Source organism: Marmota flaviventris, chromosome 18, assembly GCF_047511675.1.
Source record: "Marmota flaviventris isolate mMarFla1 chromosome 18, mMarFla1.hap1, whole genome shotgun sequence".
Taxonomy (NCBI): Eukaryota; Metazoa; Chordata; class Mammalia; order Rodentia; family Sciuridae; genus Marmota; species Marmota flaviventris.
Window position 1 is genome coordinate 27,859,612 of NC_092515.1, and position 25,844 is coordinate 27,885,455.

At 34.5% G+C, this 25,844-nt stretch overlaps 1 protein-coding gene across 1 annotated transcript; it reads right to left on the bottom strand.

Moving 5' to 3' along the window:
- Positions 1-206: 206 nt before the first annotated feature.
- On the bottom strand, positions 207-25,509 carry Vps35 (VPS35 retromer complex component). The gene is made up of 17 exons (XM_027939084.3): positions 25,420-25,509; positions 19,787-19,885; positions 18,195-18,291; positions 17,170-17,293; positions 15,883-16,065; positions 14,239-14,452; positions 12,968-13,051; positions 12,302-12,411; positions 10,551-10,647; positions 10,296-10,444; positions 8,435-8,642; positions 7,742-7,897; positions 5,477-5,599; positions 3,288-3,467; positions 2,551-2,790; positions 2,020-2,163; positions 207-1,155 (listed from the first exon to the last, which is right to left on the bottom strand). The coding sequence occupies exons 1-17, from the start codon at positions 25,420-25,422 to the stop codon at positions 976-978; spliced, it is 2,391 nt and encodes a 796-aa protein (XP_027794885.1). The 5' UTR covers positions 25,423-25,509; the 3' UTR covers positions 207-975.
- Positions 25,510-25,844: the final 335 nt, after the last annotated feature.

The following is a 25,844-nucleotide window of genomic DNA, read 5'->3' on the forward strand; positions in this document are numbered from 1 at the left end:
CATGACTCTTGGTGCCTTAGGAAAAGCAGGGTAAGGCTGGGGAAAAGGTTCAGCAGCAACATAAATGAAAGAGTACAAGGTGCCTTGCTCCATAATTTTGTAAGCCAGAGCTCATTGTAAACATGAGATGTATGAAACTCCACAGGCATTCTACTAGTTCTTTTAATCAATCAAGACTGTAAAAAGGGGAAAAAAAGATACAAGAATTGTTAATAGCAACTTTATTGTTTCACTGGTGCAAAAAAAATCATAATTGTGATGCACTTCCCATTAAATTTACAATAATGAAGGTTATACATAAATTATACAGATCGCAAATTTTCTATTTTATACTATTCAAAACCAAATTATTTTGATAAATATATCCAGAGGACAACATAGGTTCTTAATGGATGGCTGAGTCCAAATATGCAAAATATAGCTTCTGGTTTTGACCATGGTGCTTTAAAATTCTCAAAACATGCATTAATATATTCTAGTTTTAGGGAAAATATTACACATGGCCTTGCATTTAGGGGAAAGCCCAAGCTGAATTACACATACAGTATTCCTTCTAAATTAATCTCAAATTGGACTAGAGAACAAAGAGACAGATACTTTTGGGTTAGTACTCCCAGTAATGAAGAAAATACACAATCAACAATGAAACAAAACAAAAGGAGAGAGCTTCATTAGTAGCCAAGGTAACTGTGTATGTCTTTTTTTTTTTGTTCCTTCACAGATCACAGAAATTTTAAATAGCAGATCAGTCATGCTACTTGGGGTGATCAGACAGACTTGAACATTTATGAAGTGAATAACTTTATTAAGGTCCTGAAGGTGAGTGTCCGGAGGTGCTGGGTAAAAACATCACAGGTAAGAAACGGGAAACCTACCTCAGCATTTCTGAAAGGCACAATCTATGGAAGGGATACCTAGTTTAATAAAACCCTTACTGGATGTACATGGAAAGAAGTATGGTGAGCTGTTTTCTTTTTAAAGGATGAGACCTTCATAAATTGGCCCCTCAGACTCTGGTGATTCCCGCCTCAAACGCAAATGCTCCAATGTATTATGAAAATGTTTGTTAATCTGCTCTGTTTCTTCACTGGACTCAAGATTTGGGAGGTCTTCTCGAATCTTCTGGATAAGCTGGTTCAAAACCTGAATTGTTACCTACGAAAGAGTATGTATAATTTCATGGTCAAACATGTATCACAAAAAATAAGATTTAATAACACCATTTTAAGAAATTTGTATTCTCACCAATTACCTGAGTAATTATGAAAAAAGACAGATGAGAACGTGATTCCTAGTTTGAGCAACAACTATTGGCTAGTCCCAAAAAAACAAAAACAACTTTTTGGACCAACAATGTGCTGCTAAAAGAATAATATATTTAGGAATTACTCTAAATTAGTACTTAATGAGAAATCAGCCTACTCTTTGGCAATTTATAGATTCTTTTTTTTGGTACCAGGGATTGAACCCGGAGCACTAAACCACTGAACCACACATCTTAGCCTCTCACCCCTACCTTTTTTTGTGTGGTGTTGGGGATTGAACCTAGGACCTTGTATATGTGAGACAAGCACTCTACCAACTGAGCTATCCAGCCAGTCTTTTTTTTTATCCAGCCCAATCCCAGTCTTTTTTGATATTTTATTTAGAGACAGGATTTCATTGTGGAAAGTTGCTAAGGCTGGCTTTGAACTCAAAATACTTCTGCTTCAGCCACCCAAGCCACTGGGATTACAGGCATGTGCCACCACACCCAGCTATTTTTGTTTTTTTTTCAAATGTATGGGCACTCTACTACTCATCCACAACCCAGTCCTTTTTATTTTTTTGAGACAGGGTCTCACTAATTTGCCAAGGCTGGCCTCAAACTTGAGATCTTCCTGCCTCAGCCTTTTGAGTTGCTGGGATTATAAGCATGCACCAGTGCCCAGCTGTGATAAACTTTTGTTATACATCAAGTCTCATAAGGTGGGAAAGGAAAATACTAGTCCACAAGTAATACTTTATTAGTTCACTTACCGCATCATTTTCCTTTTCATAAAAATAGATATATCTGTTCAGAATTTCTATAAAAAGCTGCACTTGTAGAGAAGGATCCATGCATTGATTTGCTATTTTCAGAGCTTTCTTTAGGCACTCCATTACCCTCTTGCCTCCGTGAAGCTAAAGTAAAAGGGCAAGGAAATATGGAAGAGATTAACAAACTGCAAATGTCCCGTTGTCAAACAAAGAAACACAACACTACAATGTTCTTTCCTATTTTAAAGGAACAGAACATTCTTCACTATTCTTTTAGCTAAAAAAAAAAAAAAAAAAGTATACAGCTATATTTAAAAGAACAGTTAGTGGTGTACACTTGCTATGTTATGATATCCTCAAAGTGGAGGCTTCACCACAGGCTAAGACTATCCACGTGATTGTCCACTTCATTCAATAAAACAAAATAACTTTGTCAGATATTCAAATACCCCAAATGTTTCACCTCCAGAGCACAAGGCCATGGTAACTAATCACTGTTAACGGTCTCCACATGGTCAGGAATAACCTTACCTCCTCCCCATTTTTGTCTGTGTTTCTGCCAGACCAGAAGAGATGTGCACAGGTGCTCACAGCTCGGCCTTGATCTGGTTTTTTCAGAAGTTTGGATGCAGCAAGTGCACACTGAGTCCTTAAGGGTTCATGATTCTCTTCACTGAAGCACTTCATCCTCTCAAAAGTGCCAATGATCAAGGTGATGGCAGCCAGCTGTGCTTTGGAATCACTAATTTCATCCTCATATAGAGAAAATGCCTGGTGGACACAAAGCAGAAAGGACTTTTAGGGACCAGAATACTTTCCACCAAACCCACATCCTCTAAGATATTCCACAGTCCCTTCATATGAGAGAGTGCTATCCTGCCCCTCAGAGAGGCACAACTTATAGCTAAGATGGTAAAGATGCCGATAAATTGCAGAAAAGAACCTGTCTCAACTTTGTTTAACCCTAGATCCCCAAACTCAAGAGACAAAGGAACTTTTTTTCCCCCATGAAACACTTTTACCATGACCCTCTTGAAAATTTTAGACTTCATCAGCACTGAGTAACTGAACAATTTTGCTGCTCTGCACCACTCAATATGGCTATACAACATGAAGAGGTTCCAGGGCAGTGGGAAAACAGTAGTTACATACTCACTCAGTTAAAAAAAAGAGAAGACCAGCCATGTACACTACCACCATAACTACAAACAAGTGACCAAACTCAGGAAAACTGATCAGACAACCCAGAAAGGAGAACAGATCTTCACCTGGGACATAAATTCATATGCTACTGTTTCATGATTTTCAAAACCAATTTCTCCAGCAGCTAGAGCTCCTTGAAGGAAAAGTCTTAAGGGTAACTCTGCCAGTTCTGCCTTGATCAAAGCACTGATAGTCTGGTGAGCAAATGAAAAAATCTTCTGGCATTTCTTTTCCCATTTGTCATCCTAAAATAAGGAAAAAAAAAATTAAATTACCATCAGGTCAAGATTAATTTACATGACAATATTCGTTTTATTTAAAACGTCTAATATAACAGTAAAAGTAGTAAAACTGAACTCAGAATTTTCCTGTCATTTTCCTTTTCTTATTTATGGAGCACACAAATAAATCAAGCTGGATGTCTTCTTAAAACATCCATTTAAGGCTACTGCCTTAGCAATTTTTTGTATATTTTCCGTTTTTTTTTTTTCCTTCTGATCAGAAAAGTAACATATCCCCAATTGGGAAAATACACAAAAGAATCTTAAAAATTAAATCATTCCTAAATCTACACCTAACAATAATCACTGTCATATCCTGATGTTAATGTCATCATTTTTTCTCTGTGTAAATGGAAGGTAACTGGGTTCTTTGCATATGGATTTGTTTTCTACTTTAAAGCTCAATGGAAAGAGTTAAATGAAATGGTTTTTTCAAAACCATTTCCTTCATGATACTAAATTATTTGAGATTATTTTTATGGATTGAAAATATTCCAACTGAATTGTGTAATATAATTTGTTACTCTCCTATAGAAACAATCCATAATACCACAATGACTGGTTTATATACACAAAGCTTCATCAAGTCTAATTATTTCCTTAGTATAAATTCTTTTTATTTTTTATTTTTTTGGCACCAGGGATTGAACTCAGGGGCACTCTACCACTGAGCCACATCCCCAGCCCTATTTAGTATTTTAAGAGTCAGAGTCTCAGAGTTGCTTAGCACCTCGCTTTTACTGAGGCTGGCTTTGAACTCAAGATCCTCCTATCTCGGCTTCCCAAGCTGCTGGGATTACAGGCGGGCGCTACTGCACCTGGCTCCTTAGTATAAATTCTTAGAAGTGAAATTTAATAATTAATTCCACTTAGTAGAATTTATAGAAGAAACTGTCTTTTGCTCACTGTGTATCCTCAGCAGCCTGATAAGGATTAAGACTGTATATGTATGGGTTTATTTCTGGACTTTATCTATTCTATTCAACTGATCTGAGGGTCTGTTTTTATTAGTACCATATTCTTTTGATTATTACAGCTTTGTAATATAGGCTAGTTGCTACTTTTTATTGTTAGTCATAAATAACATGCTGGAAAATACAATGAAATTGAGATGCTGGCCTAATAAAAATAGATTAAAAGCTGCTATTCTGGCTGGGGTTGTGGCTCAGCGGTGGAGTGCTGCTCGCCTCACACGTGCAAGACCCTGGTTTCAATCCTCAGAACCACATAAAAATAAATAAGTGAAATAAAGGTATTGTGTCCAACTACAACTAAAAAATATATATTTTTTTAAAGCTGCTATTCACGCTGGTAGATCTACTGAATAAACCTTATTCTCCATTATTAAAAAATTAAGTTACTGAGGTTTATTCCTTAACATAAACCTGGCTGTCCAACTTTCAAATACATTGAGGTATTTTCTTCAAATCCATACTACTGAATACATTAGTCATGAGAAAGAGATTCATAAAAGAATTGCACTTATAGCTCATGATATTGTTCAAATACATGCTTTTAGAGAGAAGTGATTATGTAATGCTGAGCCCTTTTATTAAGCAAAGTTAATCTAAGTTAGGACCAATGAGAAAGTTCTAACATAAATTAAAACTGGTTTAATTTTTCATTTCTAAGTTTGTTTGTTTTTTTTATTTTTAGACAGTTTATTTTGCCCAGGATAGTCTAGAACTTGTGGGCTCAAGTGATCATTCTGCCTCAGCTTCCCAAGTATACAGGTACATGTTATAACACCCTATTTCTAAGTATTTTTATGTGATCCCTCAGCTAGTATGTGATCTACCAACATTGCTGTTAGGAACACATACCACAGGATGAGTAACAAATTAAGAATTATTGAAAATAGGAGCTTATTATACCACTATTTGTATATTTGTCTGAAATTTTCCATAATACAAAACTAATACACAAATTGAGGAAAAGGAAAAAAGTAGTGACATACTTAAAAGTAAACTCACCACTTTAGAATTCTCTTTGTATCGAAAAGCCAGCTGATAAGCTGCAAATACCAAAGGTGGTAGTGTGAAACGAATCCGTTGATTTCCCCCAGCTCCAAAATGTTTTCGTGCTGTGTTTAAAATCTGACCAAAAAAAAAATTTTTTTTTAAATTTTTTCCACACTATGATTAATCATTTATAAACTAAATGCAGCTCTAATCATCATTACTTCTATGTACAAATATACTGGGCTTTATAATGGTAGGTACTTTATATATTTTTTTGTCTCCCCAAGTTGTCACAGTCACCCTAGAGACAGACAGTAACTCCATAAATGGAGAAACCTGAGGTTCAGAGAGGTTGCATAACCTAACCTAGGAGTAGACAGATACTTAAATATATTTTTGTACACATGTGTAAAAGGTATAGTGTTGATGAAGAATGCAGGCTTGGAAATAGGACAGACTTAAATTTAAAAGTAGATTCTAATACATACTACCTGTGTGACCCTGGGCAAGTTACTTTCTCTTAGCTCCAAGTTTCATTTGAAAAATGGCATAACATGCTCCTAGAATTGTTGGGAAAAATCAAATGACACATGTAAAGTGTTATCAGTACCTGACACGACATGTGCTCAGAAAATGTTGGACATTATTTTATGTACATTGCTGGTAGATAATATCTCCTAATTAAGAAAAATATTAAGCCCATTTAAACCAAGGGACATGCCAATACACTTTAAAAGAGCCATTATGAAACAAATATAGATGTCTCAGGAAAAATTGCAAACACAGAATTTATGAAATATTTAGTGATACATATAATAGAACGTGATATATTCAGGCTTTGTGAATGTCTCTGATATGGTAAATGGTTAAGTGAATGCATTCTCCTTTGGGACAGTTGAAACTAATGATTCTATCCTTAAAGGCTCTGCACAAAGGCATAACCATCTGTCAATGTTGAAGGCATGCTTCCTAACCTCGATATTTGGTATGTAACAGAAAATGACACACAATCTCACACAGAAACATGAAGGAATCATTTAAAATACTTCAACAATCAGACAGTCACTGTACAAATCACATAGTACACAGAACATGACAGCACAATGCTCAGAATGTTTACACTAAGCAAAATCAAAGACTATCATACTACCAATAGAAACCAGTCTCTTTTTCACATCAGTTATGAAAGAGTACAAGAGTGTCAACAACGACAAAGTCAATAGAAAACAGAACTTATCCTCAAACAAAAGTACTTGTCATTATAGCCTTGTGCATTCAACTACTTTGCCCAGTTATGCATACTACCTTTCTTTAAAATAAATTACACAGTATCAGTTGCCAAAACCCCTAATAAGGCAACATGTCTTTATTTATTTCACAAAGATTAACTGAGAACTAATGATAAAAAAGAGAACTTCATCCACTAGATGCGGTGGCACACGCCTGTAATCCCAGTGGCTCCAGGAAGCTGAGACAGGAGAATTTTGAGTTCAAAGCCAGCCTTAGCAAAAGCGAGGCACTGAGCAACTCACTGAGACCCTGTCTCTAAATAAAATACAAAATAGGGCTAGGGATATGGCTCAGTGGTTGAGTGCCTCTGAGTTCCATCCTCGGTATCCCCCCTCAAAAAAAGAGAACTTCATCCAATTGTTCTTTTGTTTTAAATATTTATTTTTTAGTTGTAGTTGGACACAATACATTTTATTTATTTATTTTTATGTGGTGCTGAGGATTAAACCCAGGTCCTTGCACGTGCGAGGCAAGCGCTCTACCTCTGAGTCACAACCCCAGCCCATCTGTGTCACAACCCCAGCCCCCAATTGTTCTTTATTAGGCAATTAAGGTTAAGGAAGAAAATTGAATTTTAAAGTTTTTCACATATTTTCAATGTGACAAATACAACTTATGTTTACAAACCTTGGAAAAATAAATAAAATTTAATATAAAGATTATGTTTCTTATACTTAGGGGTTTATTGTGATAAGCAACTGAACCTTTCTTTTATTTCAGTAGTGATCAAATCCAGAAAATAAGCTATATCCCCCTATCTCTTATATTTTTTATTTTGAGACAGGATTTTGCTAAGTTGCCTTTGCTAGCCACAAACTTGCAATCCTCCTGCCTCAGCCTCCCAAGTAACTAGGACTATAGGCATGTACCACTGTGCCCAGCTGCAACTGAACACTTCTAAAAGTAATACACAGTTCTAAAAAAAAAAATAAGAATATGAAATACTTATGGAATATCCAACTAAAGGAAGTAAGAATTAACTCATACCAAGTACTGCTGATCAGGGTCCTCAGACCTCAGAAGATGAATAAATCGGCCCACAAGGCTCTGCTCATCAGCAAAGTCTTCTGGATCAGGGTCTTCTATAGGTTGGTCTGGTTGATCTTGAATCAACGTGGATACCAAATTCATTATGGAATCCACCTGTAACATGGGAGACACAAGAAACCCACTAGGGTGAAAACATCAAGATATGAAACCATCGTCTAAATATTTCCAGTTGTATATAAAGTTATGAAAAATTATCAGCAAAATAATTCTATTTTTAGGGGCTGGGGTTGTGGCACAGCAATAGAGTGCTCGCCTCACACATACGAGGCCCTGGGTTCGATCCTCAGCACCACATAAATAAATAAAATAAATACATTGTGTTAAAAAAAATAAAAATAAAAATAAATAATTCCATTAAAAAAACCCCACATACATATGTATATGGGCAAAAGTCTGAAAGAAATGCACCAAATATTAACAATGCTTATTCTTTTTCTGTTGGAATTATAGATGTTTGATTCTTCTATATATATCTATCTCTAATTTTCTAATTTGTATATTGAAAAAGCTACTTGCAACTTTCCATTAGTATTAAATTACCCTCCCCTATTTCATGTGTCTAGGTCTGAAAGTCTGAAATTTTAACTATATTGCCTGTTTCCCTAAAGTAGCATGTTGGTTTTTACTTACTTGGTCTTGAGAGACAATTTCTGTGTTATAATCCAGAACATTACTAAGCACATAACAACTCATGCTCTTTCTGGACTCGTAGTCAAAGTACTCAAAAAGTGGGTGGAAATGTTTTAATTTTAAGACTGTTAAAATATTGTTGTAAGTATCAACAGGTATCTTCAAAAGTCTGGTGAGTTCCTTTGAAACTGCACTACTAGTAGCAATACTAAAAAAAAAAAAAAAAAAAAAAGAAAAGAAAACAGTAACACTTAATGAATAAAATCAACTTTTATAAACAAGTAGTACCTGCTTCACAAAAATTTTTAAAATTTCATTTACACTTTAAAAAAGAGGGTCAAGTGAATCATACTATCCCAAAATACCCCCAATGACTTCATTCACACACACACAATTTATCTATTATTGTTCTGGTGATAAATATAGTAATCTCTAACTGGCATGATGGTATCCCAGCAGCTCAGGAGCTGAGGGAGGATGATCAGGAGTTAAAAGTCAGCCTCAGCAAAAGCAAGACACTAAGCAATTCAGCGAGACCCTGTCTCTAAATAAAACACAAAATAGGGCTGTGGATGCGGTTCAGTGGTCGAGTGCCCCTGAGTTCAATCCCCAGTACCAAAATAAATAAGTAAATAAATAAAATAATAGTCTCCAACTCATGAACAGGTTGTATAGCTGGAAAGATGAGTGTCTAGAATTTGACAACATTTCTAAGGTAAAGTATTTTAAGTAGCAGTTTGATTCCTAGAGCAACCAATAAATATTGCATATTCATGATGAAAATAAGAAAAAAATCCATGCAAAACCAGCAATTCAAAAGAATAGAAAAATACAAAAAATATATATAAACATATATAAACAATTGCACCAAATGTTGGTAATCAAGTAAAGGCAAGTTGTATTTAGCTTGTAGCATCATTCTGTGGAGATTAAGATATATTTGGACGTTTATAAGACCTTTAGAGTTTGGGATTTCTAATTATTTTGTCTACTTTGACTTTAAAACTCATTTAGTGGGTAAAGAAACAGATACATCATTGAATTTTCTCATGCTCATCATTCAAGATGTGAACTATTTTTCAGTTCACACCCACATAAAAAGATAATAAGTAAAGGAAAAAGAAGAAACTTTCCTGATGCAGCTGAACCACCAGAAGGGAGATACAAAAGAGAAAAACTGCTTGACCCATTGGCCCAAGTTCAGAAGCAGGGGGGAATGAGTCAATAAGGGAGCTGCTGGAAAAGATAATAAGATCAAAACTGCCCACAGTAGTCACTAGAGGGTGCTACAGGTCTAGGATAGCATGGTTGAAGTAGCTTCAAGTACAAAACGGTATAGTAATTTCTCTAAAGGTATGAAAATTAAAGTTCAAAATAGACTAAAAGTATTTAAATCAATTTAATTTCTGTACCTTAAACATTATATGTATTTATGTATATATATATGACATTTAGTATAATATTATATATTTCCCCTAATTTTTTACCTTAAATATACATATCCTATTTTTTTCACAAATTACTCATCTATAGGAAAATAATTCTTATAGAAATATTCCTTGAGTAAAATTTCCTTATAGTTTAAAAATCAGCTTATTCATTTATAGAAAGGGATCTGAATCGGAGACACTGCTCTCTGAAGACTGCCTTTGGTCCTTGAGTGTCACTATTTCATTAATGACGAAACTAAATAACTGGTGGTAACTTTCTGATCTGATTAGCACCAAGCATGACAATTTTAACAAAAGCTTAAAACATAACAAATGCTAACATTTCAAAAAGCCTCTGAGGGAGAAAAACAAATCTAGGACAAAAAAGGTGTTTTACATGTGTTTTTTACAAAAATATAACTTTGACTTACTGTTCAAGGTTGAGCTTATTAAATATCTCCACTGTTGTTTCTAGAACTTTATCAACATAATCCACCCGATCAGGGTAACATTTCATGGCAAGATTAATGAGAGAGACTTGTAAAGATACAACATCCTCCGAAGGCATGTCTTGTCTAGACTGGAATGTTTAGAAAAACATACAATTAATTTTAAACAATTACAAAAGGATCTGCCAGCAGAGAAGTTTCAAAATTTTGAGAACTTAGGAGAAAAGCTATACAAACCTGTATCACTGTAGCCACCTGCTGTGAAAATATGTCAAAAAGTTTAATATCTGCTGGGATTCCAGGTCCATCTTCCCGATGAGCAAATAAAGCTAATCTAAAAAGGAAAACATTTATTTCAAAAAATATAAGAAGTGGGATCATGAATGACATTTTATTCTGTATTGCTTTTCTGTCTTGTACAAATCTATTTGTTCTAGCACATTAAAAGAAGTTTTTGAAAAGAACAATGAATACCAATAATTCCCTCAACTCATTCTGAACTAAAAAGATTGGCCAACAATGCCTTTTCATCAACTTTCTTATTTTTTACCTTATTAGACATTTTCAACAGGATGATTTTCCTAAACTTTTTAAAGTCTTTAATTGTAGACATGGAGAGAAATACATTAAAGTCACAAATGTATCTAACGACCATGACTTAATCTTTAAAAGATAAATATAGACTATTTTAAGATACTGTATGTTTATAACTAATTCCGAAAGTAACAAAGTTAACTATTATTTCCCAAATCTTAAAATATTCAAAATCATGTATGTTCCGTTATCTGTTTGCTAAGGTCACAATTGCATTCAGTTTGTTATGCAGAGAAGAATCAGTACTAATCAGGATAGCTAAATGACATTACATCTTACACAGGAAAGTCCAGTTTACTAGCTACCTTTAACAGCAGGCTCAACAAACACGGAATTTTTGCTGCCCAGGATAGAGCTGATAATTTGGAGAATTCGCCTGTATAAATTTTCAGACTCTAAAACTAATAATTAGATGATTTTAAAATATAAGAAAAGGTATGTGTAGAAATAAATCTTCAATTGGGTTTCTGATTTCATGACAATGTATTATGCTCATAAGTAGGACATATATTACGTACTACCCACAGCCTGGTTACCAAACATTTATTCACTAACGCCATTACCAAAGGCCAAGATTTTTGGGTTTGGGGAGGGTTTTTTTTGGCAGTGCTTGGGATCAAATCCTGGGTCTTATGCTAGCCAAGTACTCTACCAATGAGCTACATTTCCAGTCCTCAAAGGTCAAGTTTTATATTTTTAACACACCAACCAAAATCAATGGCTAATAAAATAAAATTTAAAGGGAATTTACTAAACATATGTAATACTTAAAACTTCTTCTTTAAGAAAAAGTAATGGCATTCTAGGTGCAGGAGAGCATACCTATAAACCCAAGTGACTCAGGAGACTGAGACAGGAGGAGCACAAGTTCAAGGGTAGCCTCAGTATCTTAGCAAGACCCTGTCTCAAAATGAAAAATAAAAAGGACTGTAGCTCAGTGGTAAAGTACCCCTGGGTTAAACCTCCAGTACAAAAAAAAAAAAAAGAAAGAAAAAAATTTAAGAAAAAGGGATGGCAAAACACACACACACACACACACACACACACGCCTTATGGTTACTTAATAAAGAAAACTCTAAATCAAATCAGGTCTCACTGAAAAATAACTTACATCATGGTGAGAAACAAATTTTGTTTTTCAATATCTTTGGACTTTCAGGATTTAAATGATGGGTCTGTACAAAAATGTCTACATGTCAATTAAATGGACGAAGTAAAAATACTTATTATCTCCATGTCTCTACACAATTAAAAGTTGAACCTCTTTCATGCATACTCACACAACTAAATTATTTATCACTGATATAAAAGACAGAGACAAATAATTATGAAAATGTTTTAAATTCATTATTCCTAAATCAGGGCATTTGCCCTCCAGTGTTGGAAGGTCTTACCTATCAATCAAAGCAATGATTATGTTTTTCACGTTTACATTTTGGTGTAACTCAGCACAAGCCCGAAGAAAAGGATTCAAAGTCTGGAGGTGGAATTCATCAGGAAAAACCTGAAAATCAAATAATAGTTGACTGATACCAATAAAAGTTATTTCACAGGATATTCAGAACTCATCTACTTAAAGTTCTTATTCATGAAAAAAATAAATTTAATCTTATACAACTACACTCAAATATATTATTTTTTAACCTTTCTACATATAATCCCAGACAGAAATATTCCACTAACAAAATACACCTATAATTAAACTAAAACTAATGAGACCTAGAAGACTCAAGAGATCACTCTTTCCCACATTTTTGGGGAAAAAATATCAACACAAAGATCAAGTTATTATTTGGAGAAAGTAAAGTTCTTTATTCAGGAAAGTTGATTTTTTATTCAGTTAAGATTTTTCTTCTTTCTGAGGTAGTATCTCGCTATGTTGCCCAGGCTAGGCTGGCTTTGAACTCCTGGGCTTAAGTGATCCTCCTGTCTCAGCCTCCTGAGTAGCTTGAACAACAGGCATGACAACACCATTCCTGGCCCAAGCTTTTTTTCAAAATAATGAAAATTAACAAAGATAAAATGAGTCCTTTTAAACACGAAATAAATTTCCCACCTACCTGAATAATACACTCCATGAGATATTCTTGAGCCAAAGCATCCCTACAATTCACAACTTGTTCTAATATACCAGTCAATACAATCTAAAAGAGGGGAAAAAATATATAAGGGTTAAAAGATCACTTTCAAATTCCAAACCCTCTAATAACACCCTAAACTAACTTGAAAATCATATATTAAATTGTTCTCACCCATATTTCATTATAAAGTTTTAAAATTTTACAGATGTTTTCAATAAAAAATTTCTAGGTTCCTATTTAGTATAAAATTCATAATAAAATGGAATCATGTATTCTGAGAAATATATATAATCCAAGGTCATAAAGATTTCCTTCATCTTTCCTAATAGTTTTAGATTTTATATTTGTCTCTGATCCATTTTTAGTTTTTCTACTTGGTATGAAGGACTGGTCAGATTTAACTTTCATTGTTTGGATATAAATATCCAATTGTTGCTGAAACATTTGTTTAAAAGGCTGCCTTTACACCTTTCTCCAAAATACTGAGCTTGGGATGTAGCTCAGTGGTAAAGCACTTGCCTAGCATACATGATAGGACCTGGGTTCAATCCCCAGAATTGAAAAAAAAAAAAAAATTGATCACATATGTGTGAGTCTATAACAAATTATCTAATCCAGAGATCAGCAATTGCCTGTCTTTGCAAATTAAGTTTTACTGAAACAGCCATATCTCTTTACTTCTGCATTTTTTGTGACTGCTTTTGCACTATACCTGCTGAGTTTATTAGTTGATACTATAAGAGTTGTTACGAAGACAAAATATATTCACTGTCTGTTCTTTTATAGGAAAAGTTTGCTGATCTCTGCTTTATTCACCTCCAGTGATTTATTTATTTATCTCTTTTACCAACACCACACTATCTTCATTTTATTGTAAATTATAAACTCGGGTTGTCCAAGCACTCCAACTTTTGTTCTCTTTCAAAATTGCCATGGCTATTGAAGGTTCTTTGCTTTTTCATATAAATTTTAGAATCAGTCTATTGATTTCTACAAGAAAACTTACTGGGATCTTTATTGAGGTTACATTAAATCTTAGATCAATTTAAGGAAAACTGCTATCTTGACAATATTGAGCCTTCCAATCCACAAAAACTGTTTTTTATCTTTCAGTTTATTTAGGTCTTCTTTGATAAAAAGTCACTTAAAAATGTTTTCCAATGTCATATTATTCAACAAAAATGTTTTTATTTTAAAAATTAGATTTCAATTTACATCTCACGACATGAAGTGACAAGCAAAATATTAACCTGTTTGTAACGTTCCACATTTACACCTTCCAACTGGCTGAGGCGCACTAAATTTGTTCCCACTAAAATTCTCAGTTCTTGTCTTTCTCGTTCTCTTTTTTCTCTATCTCGGCTATGTCCCTGATGCTGCATTCGCACCCAGAGCTTGTTCATTTCTGCAAAGTTGAGTAGTACAAAATCCATAGAATCACTGATATCACCTGTTGTTTCTTCACTGCAAAAAAACAGTTAGAAAAAAGTCTTTATACTGGATTTAAATTATGGGACTACTATCCCTCTCCTTTGTTCATTTCTTTCCTATCTCTGTAATACACTAGTGCTTTATTTTAAAAAACACAACTTCATTCGCTTAGTGTTAAATTTTAAGAGAACCGCCTCAGGGAAATAATACAATGCAAAGGACATAATACAATTTTCAAGAGACAAATTACTTTCCCCAACTCCCTATCCTGAGCTACATGGACTTGCTCTTATGGCAATTCCCTTAATTCAAAAATATAAAAAATCCAACACTTATATGTACTATTAACTACATCATTTAATTGTTGAATTTTTTTTTATTGCAATGTAAACTTTGTGAGAAAGGAGCGCTTACATTTATGCATTTCCTAATTTATATTTCCTAGGATGGGGAACTTAGCAGTTTTCCATGTTTTTTTTTTATTGATTGCCTAATTACATGCTCAAAACTGAGAGTCAAAGTGTAATAGAGCAAATAACTTCATCATATTTTCTATATTCAAATTTTTATCTTTTCAGTACTTTTTCATTACATACGTGGTAAAAAAAATTTTTTTCTCTTAAAAATAAATTGAAAGTGATATTAAACATCATTGATTTGTTTACCTTAGTATTAAAGTCATTAAAAACATAAATTTTTTAAAAAAAAGAAATTAAATTCTTCAATCTAGGGACCTGTGACATGAAGAGTTCACCCAGTTGTTTGAAGATCACAGCTAGCTGACCATCTGATGTTGCTATAGGTAAAAAGTACAAATGGACTTGGACTCTAGAATACTGGTTACATGAGCCATAGATAGGGGCCTCTTTGAATGGCTTTTCTTTTGGGGGGGGATTTGAGGAGGGAATTACTATCTGTGTGCAAAAATGATTAAAATCACTTAGAGTAATTAGCAGCTTACAAATTACAAAAACTAAAAGACATTCAAGAAACAATTATAAATGCTGACTAGCTCATGGGAAAAGCTAAGCACACCTAATTATTTTATCACAAATATAATTTTTAAAATGTAACTAATTTTAAAAGTCATACTTTCAAAGAACACTTAATAGAAAAAATTATGTTAAATGAAAAAATAGATACACACATAATTTGCACATAAAGTGATAAGCAAAATATTAACCTGTTTGTGTGTGTGTGTGTGTGTGTGTGTATATATACATATATATATATATAAATAAAACGCCTTAGTGTGTGTGTGTATATATATGTATACATGTATACATATATATACACCATATATACTAAGGGGTTCTATATGACAATGAAAATCTATACAAAAAACGCGAATGACAGTGGGTAGGAAAAATATTTATTTTCTTATTTCTGAATACTTTTCTATAGTTTTTAAATATTCTATAATGAAAAAACATTACAAGTAAACTGAGAGAGAAATTACTTACTCTGTTGGCTCTCCTTCATCAGGTAAAATGTTTCTGGTACACTGAAGAAGATAATTTCGAAGAAATAAACCCCTTAATGGATGCTGCACACCACGGCACATTTCTACCAAATCTTTCAAAATATCTTTCCTAGACTGAGGAAATGATTTGACATATACAACTCCAACTGTGATCAACAGATAACTAGAAGAATTATAAAAAGACATCTATTAGAAATACAATATTCAAATCAAACACTTTATTATGCCCAAAATACTGTACATAAACATTAAAACAGAAATCATGTTGCTTTCTCCTGCATTATTAATGCCATCTGATTTAAAATATAACTGATTAAAATACAAAAAATAAAATAATCCACTGACCGATATATTAAAACATATATATAGCAGTCCCCTCTGGAGGATATGTTCCAAGATCCCCAGTCAATGCCTGAAACTGCAACTGATAGTATGTTTTTTTCCTATAATATATACTTAGGATAAAGTTTAATTTATAAATTAAATAAGAGATTAACAACTAATAAAATATAACATTCATAACAATATATGTAATAAAAGATATGTGGTCTCTCTCTCTCATGTCTTATAATAGTGTACTCATCCTTCTTGTTATGATGTGAGATGGTAATATGCCTACATGATGAGGTGAAGTAAGGTGACTGAAATAGGCAATGTGAGTTGGTATTAGACTACTACATAAGGGTTACCTGAACACAGCACTGACATAACATGACAGTTGATCTGATAACGAGACAATTAACAAGTGACTAACAAATAGATAGCATAAATAGTGTTGATATTCTGGACAAAAGAATGGGACAATGTAAGATTTCAACACACTACTCTGAACATTACACAATATGAAACAGTTATTTCTACTATTTTCCATTTAATATTTTTGGACCCTGGTTAATAGTGGGTAGCTAAAATCATGGATAAAGTGGAGGGTGACTACTATCTATATGCATGTGTCTGTGTGTGTGTGTATATGAGTGTGCATGTGCGTTTATTTAAACATATTAGCAAGAAAATAATTGCCATATCAATTTTTTTAATAGTCAAAACTTTATAAAAAAATAACATCTATTTTTTTCTATTTCTAAAATTCTTAAACATCTATTTAAAAAGTAAATCTACTCTAAAACTTAGATAACAAAATACATACCAAAATGTTAATCTCAATTTGTTAAGAAATTAAATATTCATAAAATTGGTTTTTCAAAGAAAGGATATAACATAAAGTGGGAAATGTATATGTAAAAAGCCTCCAATTCTAATTACTTACAGTCTTGGGATAATGTTCCCAGCATACTGTACAAGCTCATAAAGATCTGCCACTTTTCTTCCTTTAGCAAATTCATCTGTTAGGTAGACTTCCAAATAATGCAGTTCATCAGAAATAGCCATATCTTTTAATCATGATTAAGGATTAAAAATAAAGACAAGCCATCCTAAACAACTCTATAACTTGTTGGACTCATTAATAACTATTAATAACTATCTTAAATTTAGGCCTGTAAAGAAAAGAGTGTTTAAACAGAAAATAGAATTTCAGTTATATTTTCCTTACTTTAAAATGAAGATTTTGGGGCTGGGGTTGTGGCTCAGTGGTAGAATGCTTGCCTAGCATGTGTGAGGCACTGGGTTCAATTTCCAGCACTGCATATAAATAAATGAATAAAATAAAGGTCCATCAACTAAAAAAAAATTTTCAGCCAGGTATGACAGATGAAGTGGGAGGATTATTTGATTATTTGAGTCCAGAAGTTTAAGACCAGTTCAAAATCAGCCTGGGAAATATTGCCAGACTTCTACCCAAAAAAAAAAAAGATTTTAAAGGATATCTGGTAAAACAAAACAGTAAATACACAATGGTCACCTGGTCAGTCTGATGAGGGTTTTAAAATGTCGAATGACTGAATTCCTTTCCATTTCAGAGTCCTATATGATAAAATCTAAGCATTAAGAACCAACTACCTAATAACTTCAATATCCTTCAAGAAAGGCCTGGAAATTGAGATACAGTAACAAACCATTTAAAGAAGTTTAAGCACAGGGCTGGAGGTTTAGCTCAGTGGTAGAGCACTTGCTTAGCACACATGTGGTCCTGGGTTCAATCCTTAGTACTGGAAATAAACTAAACAAAGAGTATTAAGAAAGAAAGTTTTCCTTTTTCCTTATTCAGCCATTTAAGTTAAGACAATGAAGAATAATATGACTCCAGAAAAGTTTAATAAAGAACAAACAAAATTGGCCTTTTCAAGAAATAAGTATGGTACAAATGTTCATTCTTCAACATTAAAAAGATACAAAGTTCATAGTAGCTCTTTGGTGATAACATAGAAGTCCGGAGTTCACCAAGCATATTAGAAGCATGTTTCAAAGCATCCATAAGCTTGTTTTTGTCCTACAGAAATACCAAAAGGATTGATGAGAATGCTTCATTTAAATAAACATTTATCTTAGTTATATAAATCCTTTACAATAAGGATTTGTTACATAATTGTTAAAGCTCTTGAAATAATTTTAACCACATAAAAATTAACATTAGGGGCTAGGGTTGTGGCTCAGTGGTAGAGTGCTTGCTTAGCATATGTGAGGCTGGGGTTCAATTCTTAGCACCACATATAAATAAGTGAAAAAATAAAGGTTCATTAACAACTAATATATATATATACATATTATAACTAATATATATACATATTACAACTAATATATATACTCTTCAGAGCTGTATAGAATGACTATCCATGTAAGCAAGATTTCCTCCTGTATCCTTCAAACCCTCACAGTGCCCACTTAACTCAAACAGACAATTCCTTGAAATACAAGAAACACTGTATACACAAAAAGAAGCAAGCAATAACAAACCTATTTTCTCCATTCCATGAAATTTATTTTTCTTTCCAAATAACCCAAAAATCAGTAAAATATAAGAGCATTAGAAAGCATTCTAAAGCATAATTCTAATGCATAAACCTGCAGTCTACATATATCTTTCATATTTTCATTCTTACCATTTAGAAATTGTGAGACATTATCCAAAGGTAAGACAGTATCACCACCACCACAATTTATGGCTTGTGGTACAATGGTACTTATTTGGTTCAATTCCTTAACTTTTAGTCCAGCCGGGCACGGTGGCACACACCTGTAATCCCAGCAACTCAGGAGGCTGAGGCGGGAGGATCATGATTTCAAAACCAGTTTCAGCAATTTAGTGAGGCCCTAGGCAACTCAGTGAGACCCTGTCTCTAAATAAAAATAAAATATAAAAAAGAGGATGCGGCTTAGTGGTTAAGAGCCCCTGGTTCAAACCCTGGTATCAAATAATAATAATGATAATAATAATCTAGAGGAGCTATACTATCTATACAGATTATCTCCTATCTTTTAGAATATGAAAATTACATAAATAGGTGTAAAGTGTAATTTTATGTTAGCTTTTACATTATGATTACAGAGTATAAATTGCCAATTGTATCTATTCAGGATGGAAATTAAAGTTTCAAGATAACCAGGAGAAAACAATTGAAAGAATTTAAATCCATTAATTCAAAAAATTATTTATTGAGCGCCCATTATATGTCAAGTATAGAACCAAGAAGCTAGTAATTCAAGTCAGATCTTAGTGTGGTAATGATAGTGATATATAAATAAAAGGCTTACATTCTAGTAGGGAAGACAGACAATCCCAAACCATATATAAAATTGTGAATAAACAGAGCTCTCTGTTGAAACTGCTCTACATACTTCAGAAAGGAAGAACTGAAGACAGAAGCTTGTAAACACTGAAGATTAGATTTACCAGAAGCAGTGGTACTACAAATTTTCAGAAAACACTGTAGATGTTTCCTGAGAAACCTGCAGTCTACATATATCTTTCATATTTTCATTCTTACCAGGCATCTCTTCATCTGGAAGGACTGAACCTTCACAGCCTGTATGGCTTCATCCAAGAGCTTCTCCTGCTCATCTTGAGGTGACTGCTGTGTTGTAGGCTGAAATTTTAAAAAATAAAAACTTTTATTAATATTTCATAATAATTTTCTTCTAGCAAATTTTTTATTTCTATAGTTTGAATCTTAGCCTATCTCCAACACTTTAACATTAAATTCCAGTTCTACATCTTAAATTAATTTATCAATTTTTGACAACTACTGAAAAAACATGTTGGCCTCAAAGAAATTTATGGTAATTTATTGCTATATTCTGCTAATACGCTCTGAATCCAATTAGAACACAGCCATCCAACCAATCTAATACTTGTGATAGATAAAGTCTTAGAACTTTCTAAAACACTCTCCCTTTAGGCTACTTTTCATCTGCATTTAGATCAACTACTTTATAAGAACACTGACACCCCATCACATTAGGCAATATATATATATATATTAACAAGGAACTACAGAGCTTAGAAATATAATAACTGAAATTGTTGTTAGCAACTTATAGTAGGAAATGAAAAGAGTATTTTCCTCAAATAGCCAGCTTATGTCATTTCAAATATATAGGTCAATAGCTATAATGGACAAACTATATCTACTCTGCTATCCAGTCAAAAGGCTGCCTAAAACATGAATTAATTCTTCCTATCAAGTAGAATTAACCATTCCCTCATGTTGTATAAACACTGTGTTTACATCTGTACCACAGCATCCATCAGGTTACAATTATAAATGATGATCACTTTCATACACTTGGGATTCAACATACATATGCATGCTTTATAAATGTTGACTTCATGAAAAGCTGGTTTTAAAACATTTAGATTGTGTATTTAACATAAATTACTAAATAATCAACAGGTGAATGGATAAACAAATTGTAGTTTACAATATATACAATGAAATTATTGTTTAATCATATAAAGGAATGAAGTTGCCTGGCATAGTGGCACATGCCTGTAATCCCAGCAACTCGGTACGCTGAGGCAGGAGGATCACAAGTTTGAGGCCGGCCTCAAATTAGCAAGGCCCTATCCAACTTAGTGAGAACCAGTCTCAAAATAAAAAACAAATAAATAAATAAGTCTGGGGATACAGCTCAGTGGTAAAGTGCCCCTGGGTTCAATCCCCAGTATTAAAAAAAAAAAAAATTTATATAGGAAATTCATTTGTAGGAAATTCATTTGCTAGAAAACATTACACTACATAAAGAAGACATACACTAAGAGTCACATATTGTCTGAGTCCATTTATATGAAATATCCTGAACAGATAAATTATCCATAGAAACAGAAAGGTGGTTATCAGCAGGGAGGGTGGGGGAAATCACTTTTTTTTTTTTTTTTTTTTTTTTGGTAGTTGTAGGTGGACAGAATGCATTTACTTTGTTTTGTGTTTTTGTTTTTTAAATGTGGTGCTGAGGATCGAACCCAGTGTCTCATGCATGCTAGGCAAGCACTCTGCCACTGAGCTATAGCCCCAGCCCAGAAATCAGTATTTTATGAGTTCCATTTTTGAAATGATGAGATGTTTTAGAATGAAGTAGCAGTGGTAGCTATACAGTATTTCAAATTTATGAAAATGCCACTGAACTACTCATTTTAATATGGTTAATTTTGTCAATTTCTCTCCAATTTTAAAAAACAAGAAGTCTCTTACATAATAAGTTTAAAAAGGTAGAAAGCAAAGACATTTGCATAAATGTGAAAGTAAAATCTGGTCTGTTTCATATCCAAGACTATCGAAAAAACACTTCATTTTGAGATTAGTGAAACACGAGCCATATAAAACCCATTTCTGAACTATAATCATTTATTTTAAAAAATATTGAACTTTCTCTTGGTGGTTTAATTTTGGGAAGAGGAAAAAAAATTAAGTAAGCAGCAAAGCCCTGTATCTCCTTTAATTATGACAAACTCCAATGAACTGAATTCCTCTGCAGTCTACCTCAGATGCATAAATAAATTCCAAAGAAAAAGTTTAAATCCTTTTAATCCTCACTTTAAAAGATCGTTAATTTATACAGCAGAACTGTAAGTATAAAATTTGGTTTCAGAGTTAAGGAGAACACCAGCATTTAAGGATTTTAACCTAAAGAAATTTACTATTATTCAAGGGCTAGTCCTCTAAGAACTTCAGTAAACCAACCTATTGTGGATTTTTTTGGGTATATTAACTCTAGGTAGAATAGATTTAATAATTAGAATCAATAGACTACATTAAGGTCAAATGGTCAATTTAGAAATAAGTAGCAATGCATCAGGATATTTTTATAACATTTGTTTTTATTGAGGTAAGATGTATTTAAATTTACCATTATAATCACTTTTAAGTGTACAGTTTTGTGGCATTAAATACATTTACAATGTTGTACAGTACCACTTTCTTTCTCCAGAACTTTTTCATCTTTTCAAATGGAAACTATATCTATTAAACAGCAAGAGCAACAGCAACACCATTACCACACCACACAGCACCATACCACACCCCAGGTTCCCTGCCAGGCAATTGTACTTTGTGTTTTAAGTACTCTAGATACCCCATATAAATGGAATCATACAACATTTTTCTTTTTTGTCTGGTTTATTTCACTTAGCATGATGTATTCAAGGTTCATCTATTTGTACTATGTATCAGAATTTTCCTCCTTTTTTAGGTTGCCTATTCCACTGTATAAACATACCACATTTATTTATTCACTTATCCATCTATAAAAATGTGAGTTACTTCCATCTTTTGGCTACTGTGCATAATAATTTTTATTACAAAGCATATAAAATAGTTCCTTAAAATTTGAGTAGAATGACTAAATTCTGTGGACCTATAAACAAATGAATACTATTTTAGCAAAATTCTTCTATTTTGTATCAGCTAAGCTTAAAGTTAATAGAAAAAGTAAATATAAATGTAAAACATTATCAAAGACAACTTGTTACAAAGTAGGCTACAAATTTTTAAAAAGCTATAGTAAAGAAATATATTTTCACATTTTATCAGTGTAGTTGTGCTACAAATGGCTATTCTAAGGGCTATTCTTAATGCCCTTTCTAGGAAGTGTCACACAAAGCAGGGACAGTTATATCACAAACATCCTATGATTAAACACAAGCCAAGGAACCAACCAATGTCTCCTCATTCATGAAAGTGGTTTTCCATTTGCAAATATCTGTGCATTTTACAGCTCATGGATCAGAGAAAAATGGATACATTATAGATTCAAAATCCAATTAACATTTGTGATAAGGCCCATTTTGCCTTTAGACCCACAAAAAGCCCTCAAGTCTACAAAACCACTCTCCATTTAAAACAATGTACTTTTAATTTACTCTTTCATAAAAATGAAGAGATTTTCATCAATATTTTGGGAAGTAAATGACACAAATAAAATGTGCATAGCACGTAGTAATCACTTAAAGTGTGATACAATTATTATTTAGATGCAATTACCTCCACACCTTGTAGCAACCTACTTGTTAATTTTCCCACTCATAGGCTGAGATGTAAGCTGACAATACAAAGCAAATCAATTGCAAAATGAAAACTAATCCTAAAAAAGACACATAATACTATCATGTTAATAAAAGTGCTATTTTTATAATGATGATATAACACAAATTAACAATTTTCAATAAGAATTAAGGATAATGAGGTGATGAGCACTTTAAAACATAATTTGAGCTGGGAATGTAGCTTTGTTGTAAAGTGCTTGCAGAGCATGCCAGAACAGGAGTGGGGACGGGCTCAACTACCAGCCCTGCCCCCCCCCCCAAAAGACCCACAAACAAAAGGCCCATAATTTTAATGCCAAACTGATGTTAATTTACCAATTCATTCGCCCAAGAAACCTAGGATGGAGTACACCAAGAACATTCTATTCTCCTGGCTTCACCTATTTGCAATATCCTTTCTTCATGGTGTGGAGAATTTCCGGCCATCCTCCTCAGATATTCACGTGTTACTACTTCCTGTAGTCTTTCCCAAGGTCTCTGGGTAAAACTCTCCTTAAAACTTGGAGTTGACAGTGTTGTGAAGCAACCCTCCCACTGCATTACAGTAAGTTCCATAAGCATGTCTCCTCCACTAGTTTATATCCAATACCTAGCACAATCCATGACACTGAAAGCACACAAGATGTTCAATTAATTGAACTGGAGTCTAGATATTTAAGGTCTGGGAAGGGACAAAGAAACCAACATTTATTTTCAGATGCAAAAATGACTGATATTTGCCCAAAGTACTTGCTCAAAGCCTGAGTACTTCCCCAGGTCACACACAGTGACTGTGAGAAGACCAATACCTAGGCTTCCTTTTTCAATTTAATTTATGAGGACTGGACTGTGTCTGGCTAACTGCTCAAACCTTGTTAGCCCAGGACAGAAATGACGTGCACAATAAGAAGATCCTCAATTAAGTGCTTTTCATTACAAAGCACTAAAATATTAATCCACAAACATCAAGAAACAGACATCCTAAAATTAAAAGTTTACATTAATTATGTATCATTTCCCAGTTGTAGAAATTCTGAGAAATAAAAATCACTTTGTAAGTCAATACATTATATGAAAGTAGTATTGTCAAAAATTTAATCCTGATTTCTCTTATTAAATAACATTTAAAAGTGAAATCTGTGTCGAGGTTTACAGAAACCTGTCTACAAAGAGTGAATAATGAGATAATTAAAACTGACTACAAAACATCAACATCCAAAAGAATCGTTTATACAATACACACACCAACGCTAATAAAATGCAAGTGACAACTTGCCTTTGTGGAAACTACACCCAGGATTCATATTTTGAGGAAGTTCAAGCTTATCGGCCAATGCCACACCACGATTTGCTACCATCACAGAGAGGCTTAAAGAAAATGACTACTTCCAACAAGAAAAATACTTGGATTTCATCAAAGGGAAGACAACCGAGCCAGGGTGTTCAAATGAACAAATGAAAAAGCAGTCTCCTTTCTGACTGCCAGGATTAGTGGAAGATAACATGAGTCCTTCTAGGAAACAGGTCCCTAGAATTCACTGACAAGCACGGCAGCGCAAGGGGTCTATGAGGCCAAGAAAGGCCGGGAAACCAACGCGGCCCCTCTGAAAGCTATTTTTTTGCAGAGAAAAGGGTGTGGGGATGGCTGAACACAGCTAAGCACAAAGGTGGAAATGCACCATCTGGGCGGGTCCCAGCGCTACACCACAGGCTCTGGCGCTCTCCAAGCCCCCAACCCGGTTGGTAGCTTAAACCTGGGACTCGGGCTCCCCTCTTGGAGGGGAGGTGGCCGATTCCACTTAAGCAGAAGCCGCAGGTATTCACAGACCCACAAAATCTACAGGTCGAGACACCCCCTCAGAGAAGTCGCCTACTCTCAGAGCAACGGCCGCAGCCAGGGGCCACCGCCCACCCCGGCCCATAGCAGACTGCTTGCGGCCTTCCTCGGCCTGTCCCCTATCCGGCAGGCCAAGCCGGGCTGGTCTTAGCCCCAGTCGAACTGCTGGGCCTCTATTCCGCCCGCAGGGCTCCCGATCGGCAGGAGAAAGCAGAGGCTGCAAAAAGGGTCTGCCCTGGGTCTGCCTCCCCCTCAGCACTCACCATGGCGACTCCCCCGAGCCTGCAGCAAGCAGCACCTACCCCAAGCGGAGCCTCCCGCGATCAGGTGACGCTGCGGCCCCTCCAAGCTCCGCCCTCTTTAGCCCCGCCTTCGGGCCCTGCAGGAGGTTCCTCGATTGGCCCGCTTCTGGGAACCCAAGTCTCGCGTGTTTATTGGCCCTTGCCAATTCACGCTAGACTGATGGACCTGGGCGCCAGCCAGTCTCTCCATAGTGTGTGAGAGGGGGCGGTGCGGTGCAGGGCAGCGGGTGTTGCTTAGCGGCAGGCAGGAGACAGCAGGAAGGAAAGGCGGGTTCAACGAGTTTGTTAGGAAGGAAGGAGTAGAAGGAGGGGGAGCCGCCTGCCCACATTCACTGTATCCGCCTAGATCAGCACACTCGTATTGCACCTGCGCAGAAGAAGGACCA

Coding starts and splice junctions, on each gene's coding strand:
- Vps35 (XM_027939084.3), bottom strand. Junction 8,643..10,295: donor AATAAGCTCAACCTTGAACA/GTAAGTCAAAGT, acceptor TTTTTTTTTTAG/TATTGCTACTAGTAGTGCAG. Junction 2,791..3,287: donor CATATGAATTTATGTCCCAG/GTGAAGATCTGT, acceptor TGTGTCCACCAG/GCATTTTCTCTATATGAGGA.